The sequence below is a fragment of the Trachurus trachurus genome, assembly GCF_905171665.1.
Source record: "Trachurus trachurus genome assembly, chromosome: 22".
NCBI lineage: Eukaryota > Metazoa > Chordata > Actinopteri > Carangiformes > Carangidae > Trachurus > Trachurus trachurus.
The window spans coordinates 28,202,373-28,216,510 of record NC_139907.1 but is presented as its reverse complement, the minus strand read 5'-3'; the positions used below and the strand labels follow the sequence as shown (position 1 = coordinate 28,216,510).

General features: G+C 41.3%; 1 protein-coding gene across 1 annotated transcript; it reads right to left on the bottom strand.

The window, feature by feature from the left end:
* Positions 1-11,166: 11,166 nt before the first annotated feature.
* Positions 11,167-12,486, bottom strand: kcnf1b (potassium voltage-gated channel, subfamily F, member 1b; the record flags this gene model as incomplete). Its single annotated transcript, XM_083997915.1, has 1 exon — positions 11,167-12,486. One exon carries the CDS (start codon positions 12,484-12,486, stop codon positions 11,167-11,169), a length of 1,320 nt encoding a protein of 439 aa, XP_083854041.1.
* Between the last annotated feature and the right edge of the window lie 1,652 nt (positions 12,487-14,138).

The window sequence follows — 14,138 nt, the reverse complement described above, 5'->3', positions numbered from 1 at the left end:
TTTAATTGGAGTAGAAGACTCTCTGCACTCCTCCCGTTAGCAACGCCAGCCCATAGCCCTGCCCAGAGATTTACAACATACAGTGTTGTGAATGGACCCAAAGAAACGGCCTATTTTCACGGCCTAAAAGAGGTTTTACCTGAAAAAAAATACACAGTTCCATTGTTCGCTAAAATATAATTTTTTCCAGCCCTCAAAGTGCAGGAAAAACACAGTTTTTATTTGGACCTAACCAACTGCTGATCGGCGGGCGCTAACCCTGGGCAGAGGGATATGTGAGTTGGTTAGGTCCAAATAAAAACTGCGTTTTTCCTGCACTTTGAAGGGCTGGAAAAAATTATATTATAGCGAACAATGGAACTGTGTCTGTTCACAACACTGTATGTTGTAAATCTCTGGGCAGGGCTATGGGCTGGCGTTGCTAACGGGAGGAGTGCAGAGAGTCTTCTACTGCAATTAAAGGACTTAGGGGCTATTTGTAGATCATACAACCCCACTTTAAAAAAAATGATACTATCCCGACAGTTATTTTAACCCTTTTATTATTATGAAATATAGCACTCGTAAAATCGGGAAATGAAGTACATGAAACTTGGAAAATAATGTAATTGAAACAACAAATGAAGATTCTGATCAAACTGAATCAGAATGAAGTGTTATAAAAGGCCACAGGAGGAAATGAGTCTTGATTGTAGGCAGCGGAACACACCGTCCCAGACCACAGCCATCGAGGGCCAGGTGGTAGAGTCTGTGGAGACGTACAAGTACCTGGGGACTCTTATTGATAAGAAACTGAATTTGAATGATAACACTGACATGCTATGTAAGAAGGGTCAGTAATGCTTGTTTTGCTTTCAGAAACTCTGATTCTTCCATGTGGACAGGTCCCTCGTGAGTCTGTTTTATAAATCTTGCATTGAGTCTGTACTTTCTCATTGATGTGCTGATGTGGGAACCTCAACATCAAGTCAAAATATCGACCGACTACAATAGTGAAGATGAGAACCTCAGAGAACACTCTCTGATCTGTTCACCAGACAGGTGGGGAGGAAGGCTAGAAGCATCCTGTCAGATGCCCACCACCCCCAAACCCTCAAAACACCATCTAGACAAAAGGCACATCCAATGAAATATTTTGCAGTTTTCATCCATGAGCGTTGTCGTGTAAACGGGGCCTCAGACTCTGCCCTCTGGTTCCAGGTTTAGGTTCCCTCCTCCTGTTACTGTAAGAGCAACTGGTCTAAGTATGTTGTATAAGTTAGTACTGTAAGCCCTGTCAGGTGGAGATCTCCTGTGGCTACAACTCATGCAATAAACATGAAGTGTTATCCAGCATATTATATCTTTTATATTTATTGAATTTATTGTCATTCATCATCCTTGTTGTTGATTTGCGGTTGCTGACCGCCATCTCTTTAACTCTGTTCTTATGTATGTGTCATTTACTGTGTCTATTTCCTGTCTTTCTGCAAAACTAATTGGCCCCTGGGACATAAACCATATGTTGAATGTATGAATAAATGTATGGAGGTCTGAAAGGGGTTCATAAAATGTAGCTGCACATTTCCATTTCCTCCACCCACAACACCAGATATGCATGGCACTTACAGATACACCTATAGGTCGGTCTGCAAAATGAGCAAATGCACTGATAAAGAAGATACATTTACTAATGTGAATTTTAAATGCAAATGTGAAACAGCTGCTGTCAGTCTTCAGTTGACTGCTCTGCTTGTATTTGACCAGTTGCACGATGGAATCATACAGAGACTTGATCTGATATCAAATAACACACCTCCTTTCCTATTTTCACTCAGCAACACCTTAGAATATCTGTAATGACTCAGTCTTGTGACGTGCGTTCCATTAAAAAAAAACTGTTGCTCTGCTAAATCGACAATAAACTGCAGAGTGGGAGTCCAGTCTAAAAGCAAAAGGATTCGGCGAGGCTGAATAATGAGAGTTAGACAGACTGTTATTTAAAGACTGGAGCCATGACAACAGAAGACCACTGCTGGTGTGTTTGGGTGTGTGTGTATGTGTATGTGTATGTGTGTTAGACTGAACAAAAACTGCAGGGGGATATGTTGCTGTAATGTTGTGCGTGACATTAAATAAAGACAGAAGGTTTCTCTTCTGCTGTTTGCTGTGTGTGTAACTCTAAACACAGAGGGCTGGGACTTCCTCTGGACTCTTTCACATCGTAGTCTTGTCTTGTTCTTTTAGTTTGAGCATTTTAAAACACATTTAAATCTTTTTATTGGAACTTTTGTTGTAAAAGTCACAGAATCCTTTTTTTTTTAGAAAATCTAAATGAAAAAAATACAAGGTCATTGAAAATGTATCTACATGGTGGATCGAGGCGTACATGTGTATCAATACTGGAGCTTATATTTCACTCTAAAATGTCATATTAATATATAGCACATCAAATATGTGCACCTTTATTTGATCACTGTGTAGTAAGGAGTTTATCTTTCCTTGGTTACAAGTTGTATGTGGCACGAGCCAATTTAACAGTTATACAGATTTGTCACATAAAGCCTCATTCTTCAGTAAGCAAAATAATAATCTGTCAATAATCTGCCAAATTATTTCACATGCCTCCCACAATCCTAACCATTGATTCCTCTCTATTAATTTTCATCACCCTTACAAAAATCATATCACCACATGTGTAGGATTACATTTGAAGTTTTTCGATTAAATAGTGTACTGTGAAATAGTTCTTTGTACTGTTTTATCACTTGAAATATCACATCAATCGTATCAGCTCATCCTAGACGTGTTAGAAGTCTGAAAACCTGAACATGTTGATCAAGCTTATTAATATTATTATTCACAAAGCAACACCATTAAAGCAGAAGTAAGTGGTCCGGTCGTTTTCGCTAATGCTGCGTTCCAGGCAGGCTTTTGAAATCGTAAATTACAGCTTCAAGTCACAACTTACGACTTCAAGTCACAACTTACAGGCAACCCACTCGTGTTTTTCCAACCTGTTTTACCGGTGAAAGTCACTATAACGGCCACTCGTAACTTCCGACCGGTGAACTCGTACCAGATCGAACTGGTACGACTTCACGGTCGGAAAAATACGAGTTTCCTTGAACGCACCGTAACAGTCCTCGTCCCTACGTCGCCACATTCACGGCGTTCCTTGGCTGCACACACAGCCCTGCATGCCGTTCTCTCTCCTCATTGGATAAAAACTGTAGGATACGATAAATGTTTTCTCTTCGGCTCAGAGCAGAGCAGAGTGACTGACAGACCCGTGTTTCAGTCCAAACACTCTATGTAAGTGATTGCTGTCGGAAGATATAACTATTTAAGACTTATATTAACACAAATATATCACTTACTTCCGCTTTAAACAGCATAACATTCTCTATGGGTATCACCCCCAGTCAGGTGTATTAAAAACCTGAATGACATCGTATGCATTTCATCATGCAGGATATTGTCAATATCATGTATTGACCACTTTATTGTTTTTGACTTATCACTTGTTATTGGATTTTCATTAGTGGATTGGTTTATTGACTTTGACTGAAACTAACCTGGAGTGTGTGTTGAGATCTCAATTTTATTTTTATTTTCTTTGTATTGTTATATTACATACTCGTCAACTAAGAAGACAAGGTAGCAACAATGGGTTGTCAAGTAAACAGTCATTGATACACATACCTGCACATGATGTGGGAATGCCCTGGGGTCTTTGGCTCAGTATTTGGAACACTCTTTCTCGTTTAATGCAGACAAACCTTGTCTACCACACATCTTGCTTTTAAATGATGATACTTCTTTGAATCTAAAATTCTACATGAAGAGAGTACTGTTTGCGGGCCTAACCGCAGCAAAGAAAATGTTGATAAAGAGATGGAAACCACTACATGTTCTAAACGTATCTCTGTGGAAAGTATCATTTTATGAAATTCTGTTATTAGAAATCTCCAGTGCCCGAGTTCAAATGGCAAAGACAGGAACTATACAGAATTTGGAATTGGCAGCTGAGGAAGTTAAAGCTCTGTTTTGATGCTACTTGAATGTATCTGAGAATGTATATTTACAATGTGTGTATTTTATTTTATTTATTTTCTTATTTTCTTTTTCTTTTTCTTTCATGTAATGGTTTTCATAATTTCATGTTAACCTCATGATAGGGGGAGGAGTAAGGGGCATGAATGGAAATGAAATAAAATAAAATAAAATAAAATAAAATAAAATAAAATAAAATAAAATAAAATAAAATAAAAAGTTGATCACAAAAAAAAAGTAATCAGTCATTGATGATTTCACTCTGAAATGTGAGAACTTGTCACTGTTTGCCTTAAAGTTACAGTAAATGTAAAACCTTTGGGCTTTGAAATGTTGCTCTGATGTTAAAACAGATTCATTGATTATGAAAAACAAAATTTGACTTGCATTTGAAAACACAGCTCAAATAAAAATGTATTCTTTAAAGTAAAAGTGGCCGTTTCTCAAAGAGGAAACTCTTTTAATCACAACCAGCAGCTGGAAGTGAGTTTTATGTAAGGTAGCTGTAAGTGTGTTTGTGTGTGTGTTTGCTGTAGTGTTGCTGCATCTAAACTGCTAAAAAAAAAAAAAAGCATAAACTTCACCTAAACCCTAACCCACCTATATCCACACACCTACACTACTACATCACTATCACCAGTGGGAACTAATTAAAAATAACTTATAATCACTTTTAAACCTTCCTTCAATTGAAATCTATTGTGAAATCCTCCTGTGGACACACATGTGTGCTCTGGGAGCTGGGAGGTCGTGGGAGACCGGTCCAGTATCAAAGCCCACAGAGGAGACCAGGTATTGACCCGCAGGCTCTGGTGTCTTTGATGCATTTGTTTACAGGTTGCCATCGATCAAACATACAGCATGAGAGAGCTGGAGATACACTGACTGCTGTTTAGAACATCAACATGTTTAAACACTGGCTGAGCTGAGATCAGTTTGACTGTTTTTCCCTTCAGAGGTCATTCCAGACAGGAGTCAGCAGCAAAAGATTTCAGTCTGTGAGTGACTGGACCGTACAGCCAGAGTGATGGCTGCTGATGCATAGAATATGAAGTGCTATATTTGGTTGGAGTCAATGTCAATGCCCCCCCCCATGTTCACACAGTTCTTTCATACCTGACTGTTGAGTAACAAATCATTTATTCCTTTCCTTTTTTTCCACCTCCATCCTGAGCAGGATGTTTGTTTTTATTACTTGATGTTCAAAGGGATAGTTCACCCAAAATTGAAATTTCACTCATTATCTACTCACCCTCATGTGGACTAAGGGCTGGGAGAAGTTTCAGAGTCCTCCGTGGCTTCTCTGAGTTACAGGGGGTCTCGGCGTAGCAGTGCATGTCCATATAACGGTTGCAAATGGATACCAACTGTCTTCGTAACAAAAAGACACACCAAAAAACATCCAAATACCTCCATGCTGCTCGTATGTAATATCCGTCTTGTATTGAAGCCCAGAAATGCGAAATTGTCCCGAAAAAATTAAATAAGTCTATATTTCAAGCTTGTTTTGTAATGGAAGCTTCTCGAAGATCCTCTTCCTGGTTCGTCCAAATTTGACGAACCAGGAAGAGGAGCTTCCGCTACAAACAAGCTTGAAAAATACACTTATTTAATTTTTTTGGACAATTTCGCATTTCGGGGCTTCAATACAAGACGGACATTACGAGCAGCATGGAGGTATTCGGATGTTTTATGGTGTGTCTTTTTGTTACGATGACAGTTGGTATCCATTTGCAACCGTTATATGGACATGCACTGCTACGCCGAGACCCCCTGTAACTCAGTGAAGCCACGGAGGACTCTGAAACTTCTCCCAGCCCTTAGTCCACATGAGGGTGAGTAGATAATGAGTGAAATTTCAATTTTGGGTGAACTATCCCTTTAAGGGGAGACACTACAGGTGAATAGGGTAAAAAAAAAAGCTAACAGATATCACCATGAAACTTCCCAAGTTTATTACTTACATTAAGACAATTATTCTTTCTATTACAGGTTTTGTCAAATCTTATGTAAATGAGGCAATATCTAATGAAATATGTGCTAATTTGCATAGTCCAGAAAAGAAGTCTGAACGATGGATAAAGCTACTTTCAAATTTCTTGTTTTGTTTTGTTGACATATTAGAGTCAAAGATTCTCTCTTCTCTCTTTTTATCACTCTGTAAATGAGAAAATACTGTCACCATTCCTAATTATTCCATGTTTTTAGGAATAAAATGTTGCATAAATCAGGCTGTGAATGATATATCAAACCCCTCTGTAAAAACCTGCAGAATATAGACAGGGGTAAAACTGGAAGATTTGGTGTCTGTACGTGCTGCTGGAATGGGAAAAACTCATTTTGAGAAAACAGCCTTAAAAGAATAGTTCACCCAAAATTCAAATTGCACTCATTATCTACTCACCCTCATGTGGACTAAGGGCTGGGAGAAGTTTCAGAGTCCTCCGTGGCTTCTCTGAGTTACAGGGGGTCTCGGCGTAGCAGTATTTGTCCATATAACGGTTGCAAATGGATACCAACTGTCTTCGTAACAAAAAGACACACCAAAAAACATCCAAATACCTCCATGCTGCACGTATTTGTATAAAAAAATTAAATAAGTCTATATTTCAAACTTGTTTGTAGCAAATTGCGCGAGATTTGGACGGACCAGGAAGAGAAGCTTCCGCTACAAACAAGCTTGAAATATAGACTTATTTAATTTTTTTCGGAACAATTTCGCATTTTGGGGCTTCAATACAAGACGGACATTACATACGAGCAGCATGGAGGTATTTGGATGGTTTTTGGTGTGTCTTTTTGGACGAAGAAAAGTGGTATCCATTTGCAACCGTTATATGGACATACAGTGCTGCACGGAGCCCCGCTGTAACTCAGAGAAGGCACAGAGGACTCTGAAACTTCTCCCAGCCCTTAGTCGACATGAGGGTGAGTAGATAATGAGTGAAATTTGAATTTTGGGTGAACTATCCCTTTAAGATTTGTATTGTAAAATTCCATAGATTGTTAATGTCAATTGTACTTTTATGATTTGTTGCTGATAGAAAGGAAATGACCATTTTTGGAGCCCAGAGAGCTTTACAATGATACCTGCATGACATGGGTCAGACAACAGGCAGGGCAGTTTGCCACAGCAGCTGCTAACTTTTGGTGAATTCGACAAAAGAGACAAAATGAAGTAAAAAAAAACAAAAAACACCTTAATGTGGATTTTCTACCATTTCTTTCCACTTTTCTGAATGAAGACATGTTAAGGAAGCAAAAAACAATGTTTTTGCCTAGTGTCTCGCCTTAAAGAGTAAAGTTGTGCATTGCCAGAAAACCTCCAAATACGACAATGCCAACGCTTTACATATCACTGCTCTCCCAGCCAGTGAAGCTGACAGATCGTCATCTGAGACGGAGGATGAGGAGGATGAGGAGGTGGGGGAGGTGGAGGAGACTGGGAGAGAAACAGCAGGTGGGGGCGGTGGCGGTGGCGGGGGAGGGAGGTGGGGAGGCAGCGTTCTTCAGTGTTGAGCGAGCGTGGGTGTGTATAACCTTACTTTGAAGTGTTTTCCCGCATGGGGGCCGCCAGTTTCTCACTGAGCGCCGCCTCGGATCGTGTCACACATGATGCGCAAGGCCTGTTAGACAACACGCTGATGAAGATGCACAGACATGACACACAAACACGGAATAAAAACTGCTCATTCGTCTCATTTAGTTTGCAGAACACATGGAGCCCATCCCTGTGCAGCTCACCTGCAACACACACTTGTCTCAGTAGAATCAAATCCAGTTCTACATTCTGACCACAAACACTTTCTGTCATCTTTCCTGTGTTGTTTCTTTTTTTTTTTTAAATGTCAGGAAGAAAAACATAAACCACTGAGTCACCCTGGGAAAACAGCTCGCTTTTCTCAAACATAGTTTTAATGCACAAGTTTTGGCATCTTGTAAAAAGTCGTGCGCTGTCCCTTGTGTCTTCAGATTTGAACAATCCCAGCTCTTGACCTAAGACTGTTCCCACATTGGAAAATACATTTTTTTATTAAAAGGTTTCAGTGAAAGTTGTCTATGGACATAAAAGATAGAAATTGTGTTTTTATTGTAACAAGCTTTAACAAATACACATCTGCTGCCTGTAAAATGTGAAACCAACCTTTTTTTTCATTGAATACTCACTGTATCTATTTCTCTTAATCCTATTCATACTAGACTGGGCAGCATTTGACCAAGGAGACAAAATGAGTCCACCCATGAGGTGTCAAGCTGATGAGACAGTGTTCAGTACATTACGTACAGGACAGACAAATCAGGCAATTGCACTAGGGCCCCCGAGCTGGAAGGGGGCCCCCAGAGACGGCTGACATTGGTCCATATCAGTGACAACATGATGCTGCCATAGAGTCTGGCAGTAGAAGATTTAGTGAAAGATTTAAGAGATCATTTGTTCCTGCTGCAATCGTTTTATATAACACTTGTTCAAATGTTTTTTGTGTTCATCTTTTTTGTGTCATTGTTGTGTGAGCTACTGGACTAACTTGAATTTCCCTGCCAGGGATGAATAAAGTATTCTCTATTCTATTCTATTCTAAACCCGGAACTCTGTTAGCGCTTTTAGCACTTCCAGTTCTCTCGTCTAAAAGTCAATACGTTTTTCAAATTATTCAAATTGAATAAGGTTCACTGTGGTTAACAAAAGCTTAAGCGAGCTTCAGGTTTTGTTCTACGACATAAAACATGTCAGTAAATACCCTACTTGTGAATTTTGAAGCTTTTACGTGTCGTAAAAAAAGCAGTTGCTAACAAGTTGTTCAATACGACTACAAACCCTGTCTGGGACATTAAACGCCATCACCCCTCCAACAGGCCAGAATGTTCTTATGGATGTTATTTTATGTTATTTATGGGTCTTCAACATGTAAAAACTGTCCTATTTCCTCATTAGACAATGGTTGTTGTTTTTTTAAAGCGGCCGAAATCAGTGGAAAGCTTAGTGATAGTAACGTTAATAGTCATGCGACCGTGTAGTAGTCTGTTAAAGCCTGACGTTAGCTTTTTACTTCTGGCCACCACATTTAAAGGGATAGTTCACCCAAAATTCTAATTTCACTCATTATCTACTCACCCTCATGTCGACTAAGGGCTGTGAGAATTTTCAGAGTCCTCCGTTCCTTCTCTGAGTTACGGGGGGGTCCGTGCAGCAGTATTTGTCCATATAATGGTTGTCAATGGATACCAACTTTCTTCGTCCAAAAAGACACACCAAAAAACATCCAAATATCTCCATACTGCTCATCTGTAATGTCCCTCTTGTATTGAAGCCCCGACATGAGAAATTGTTCCGCCCGTCAGTGCAAATCACACGAGATTTGCACTGACACAGGAAGAGCAGTGAACTGAGACACTGGGAGCTTCCGCTACAAACAAGCTTAAAATGTAGACTTATTTAATTTTTTTCTGAACAATTTCTCATGTCGGGGCTTCAATACAAGAGGGACATTACAGACGAGCAGTATGGAGGTATTTGGATGTTTTTTGGTGTGTCTTTTTGGACAAAGAAAGTTGGTATCCATTGACAACCATTATATGGACAAAAACTGTTGCGCTGACCCCCCCGTAACTCAGAGAAGGAACGGAGGACTCTGGAAATTCTCACAGCTCTTAGTCGACATGAGGGTAAGTAGATAATGAGTGAAATTTGAATTTTGGGTGAACTATCCCTTTAAGCTTCAAATACAGTATAAAAGGTGTTCATAATATGTGAAGATTATCTCGCTGAACAAAACTTGTAAGTATCATAAACTTGTGTTAGCCACAGAGCTGATTTTCTGACATCATCCAAAACACAATGCAAAAACCCCATTCACTTTCTTTTCCTGGAACCAGCGCCGTGCTAAACTTCCGGGTTTTGACGTCAGCCCTGGCAGCACTCTATGGCTGTGCACACAGAATGTTGTGCATAATATGCACAATGTTATCGTATGGACTGCATACAATAAGTTGGTGCTGCCAGCGGCAATGTTAATTTCTCCCAATAGCAGTGGAATAATGCACTTTTAGTCAAATGCTACCATTGATACCAACATCAGCTCAGCTGTCAGTAGATGAGCTTGTTCTGTCCAAACTGTTATTTGTATTTGGAAGAGGAAGATATTGAATTTCCTGGTAAATGTTACATTAAATAAAATGTAAATGTTATGAAATGTATGGTTGTTGTTTTTTTTTTTGGGGGGGGGGGGGGATCAGTAGTGTTGAATATACAAACACACTTTAGTTTGGTCCATGCATTTAGCTAAGACCTGTTTTTCACAGTCTATGGCTAAGACATAGAAATCAACGTGTGCAGAGTAGACTCCTCACATGAACAACTTTTTATTTGAGAAAGTAATATAAAAGCACATGGCACTTGACATCACTGTCTGCCATCACTGTCTACACCATGGCTGCATTAGTCCAGATGTATTATTTTCAGCTCTATCTTTACCAGGTTTAGCTTTCAGTACTCATCCCTCCTGATCATAGTGAGCATTAAAAGATCCTCTCCTTATCTAATGAAGACTTAATGATGGGGATAAATTTACAGCTTTGGTTCCCTGGAGCAAAACACCAGACTTCCACGGTCAGAGTTAATTAAATCAAGTGGTTATTATTCAAAGTCTTTTCAGAACTAAATTCTCTCTTTGTGTCCCTCTGCTCCCACCATCACAGCTCAACAAGGAGACAGTGTCTGTGGAGCCACAGAGAGAAAATGTTCTGAGAAGACTCCAGCTTTGGAAATATAGTGGCCCGTTCTATCAGTGTGTGGTTGTTTTTTCCCCTCAAGTTCATCCTCTATGCACATGGACAGGTTTTTTTTTTTTCATGCACGAGCTTTAATTCCAATAGCCTCATTCACAATGACTGGGACAGAAGCAAAAGCAGCACAGCACACATTCCCCTGTGAAAGCAACTGCAGCGTAAAGACATGTGTATCATGGCGCTATGTACAGCTGGAGCTCTGCCTCAGTGTTTGCAGGTCCAGACGGCTGGAGTTGAGGTCTCACAACAAACTTTAGATTTAGATTTTTAACTATGTTTTCTTAGTATTTTCAATATGAATGTTCTTATTGAGTCAGTTTAAAAAAGACAGACCGTCTCCGTCTCTCAATTCCTACTTTTCCTGCGCGCGTCACTGCCGGACTTCAGCTCCATCAGCTCCACTTCGTGCTTCGCCGCGGTCTCCAGCACTTTCTGCTTATTGTAGAAGATGACGAAGTTATTAATGATGGGATGGATGGGCAGGGCAATGGCTATCACCCCGCACAGAAAGCTCACGGCCGCGTTGCACTTCCCCAGCGTGGTTTTGGGGTAGATGTCTCCGTAGCCCACGGTGGTCATGGTGATGATGGCCCACCAAAAGGACTGAGGGATGCTCCTGAACAGGGTCTCCGGGTGGCTTTGCTCCATGGTGTAGGCCAGCGCCGAGAACACGAAGATCCCCACGCTCATGTACATGAGCAGCAGCCCCAGCTCCTTGAGGCTCCTCTTCAGCGCGTAGGTCAGAGTCTGCAGTCCGGAGGAGTGGCGCGCCAGCTTGAAAATACGCGCGATACGCATGATGCGGAGCGCCTGGACGGCCTGCTGGACGTTAGCCAGCTCCATCATGGACGAGGTGCCGAGGTAGGTGAGGGACAGGACCACGTAGAAAGGTATGATGGCCATGAAGTCGATGATGTTCATGAAGGAGAGCGCGAAGTGGAGCTTGTTCGGGGAGGAGGCGAGGCGCAGCAGGTACTCCGTCGTGAACCACAGCATGCACGCGGTCTCGATCCCCTCCAAGGTGGGGTGCTCCACGAGCTTCCCCTCCGAGTCCGCCACCTGGAGCTCGGGGATGGTCCCCACGCACATCACCACCGCCGAGACCAGGATGGAGAGGAAGGACGCGATGGCGATGACGCGCGCCGGCAGGGATGAGCCCGGCTTCTCCATCAGCTTCCACAGCCACCTCTGGCACAGCTGGGTGCGCGTGATGCACTGGTCCTCCCTCTGGTCCTCCAGAATCACTTTCACTTTGTTCGCGATCTCCTCCAGCTCTTCCTCCTTCTCGCTCAAGTAACTCTTGCAGCATTCATCCAAAACACTTGGGTCGATTTTCCAGAACTCCATCTCCTTGATGAAGCAGATGGGGCAAATGCCGCGTTTGATGTGGATTTCATCAAAGTAGTAAACGTCGATGATGCATTTAAAGGCATCGGGGTCTCGGTCAAAGTAGAACTCCTTTCTCCCCGGATCAAAGTCGTCACAAAGCGACGAGATGTCTTCATGGTTCTGAGTTGAGCAGTTCACCAGCTCGGCCAGTCTGCTCTCCGGGTAGCGGTTCAACACATCCCCGAAAAGAACCACCCGAACCCCGCCGATGTTCACAGCGATCTCCCCCTCGGAGCACAAATCACTCCTGTAATTTGGCCTCGGAATTGTCCACATTTTAACAAATGTTTGTTTGTTTGTTTTTTAAACTAAGATCAGTATTAATCCTTTAATGTCCAACTAAAACGCACTAACCAGAATTCATGTCCATTATTTTGGTGCGTAAAATGGCTCCTTCAGAGCGTTTCTTGCACTGAATAGTACATCTTGAGCGATCAGCTTTTCCTAACACTTCCCACTTCTCTCTCTCTCTCTCTCTCTCTCTCTCTCTCCCTCCCTCCCTCTCTCACACACACATATTTGGAGAGAGAGAGAGACGCATGCACTCTTTCATTACTGGAATTTGCTGTGTTGCTAAGATGCAAAGGAAATCTTCCAACATGAAACCCAAAATATTATCTGTAACAGCAGAGACAAATGTGGGACTGTGGTGATCATGTGATGCAGAGCATTCAGCCAAACAAAGAACATAAACTAAAGAGCTTCACTATAGAACAATGTGATGTTTCTGGTTATACCCAGCTCCACTAAATGTATCTAACAGCTGAAGTTACTGCTCACTTCTCAAGGTTAGATTTGACATAATCTCACTCATTCTCTCTTTTTTATCCTGGCTTGTGAGATATTTTAAGGAAAGGGTAACCCTCTTGTTTACAGACCATTAATTATTCTTTGTAATACTATGAAATAATGCTGAAGAAATAACAGTCAAGTAATGCCAAGGTGAAGTCACCTACTGTAAAATGATGGGTTATTGTACTGAAGAAGAGTAAAGAGGGTTTGTCAGTAATTGTACAAGAGTCATTTTTATATCAGCTACTGATGATGATAGCATTAATATCATTTACTGCACAATGAAGCATACCATGATATCTCATGTTAAAGCGATAGTTCACCCAAAATTCAAATTTCACTCATTACTCACCCTCATGTCGACTAAGGGCTGGGAGAATTTTCAGAGTCCTCTGTGCCTTCTCTGAGTTACGGGGGGGGGTCCGCGCAGCAGTATTTGTCCATATAATGGTTGTGAATGGGGCTCACTTTTCTTCGTAACAAAAAGACACACCAAAAACATCCAAATACCTCCATGCTGCTCGTCTGTAATGTCCCTCTTGTATTGAAGCCCCGACATGAGAAATTGTTTCGCCGGTCAGTGCAAATCACGCGAGATTTGCACTGACACATGAGAGCAGTGAACTGAGACACTGGGAGCTTCCGCTACAAACAAGCTTAAAATATAGACTTTTTTTTCCGGAACAATTTCTCATGTCGGGGCTTCAATACAAGAGGGACATTACAGACGAGCAGTATGGAGGTATTTGGATGTTTTTTGGTGTGTCTTTGTGGACGAAGAAAAGTGGTATCCATTCACAACCATTATATGGACAAATACTGCTGCGCGGACCCCCCCGTAACTCAGAGAAGGAACGGAGGACTCTGAAAATTCTCACAGCTCTTAGTCGACATGAGGGTGAGTAGATAATGAGTGAAATTTGAATTTTGGGTGAACTATCCCTTTAACACAGCAGCCACTTTCCTCCACATTCTGTATTAACTCACACTTATTATGATGTATTTCTTCAAACTCTTTCATGACCACATGACTACATAATAAATAAGAGCTGACTTGTCCTAACCCTATTTCTTTATCATTTCTTCACATTTCTGCATAACAACCATGTAATTACTACATTTTTGAAATTAAAGCG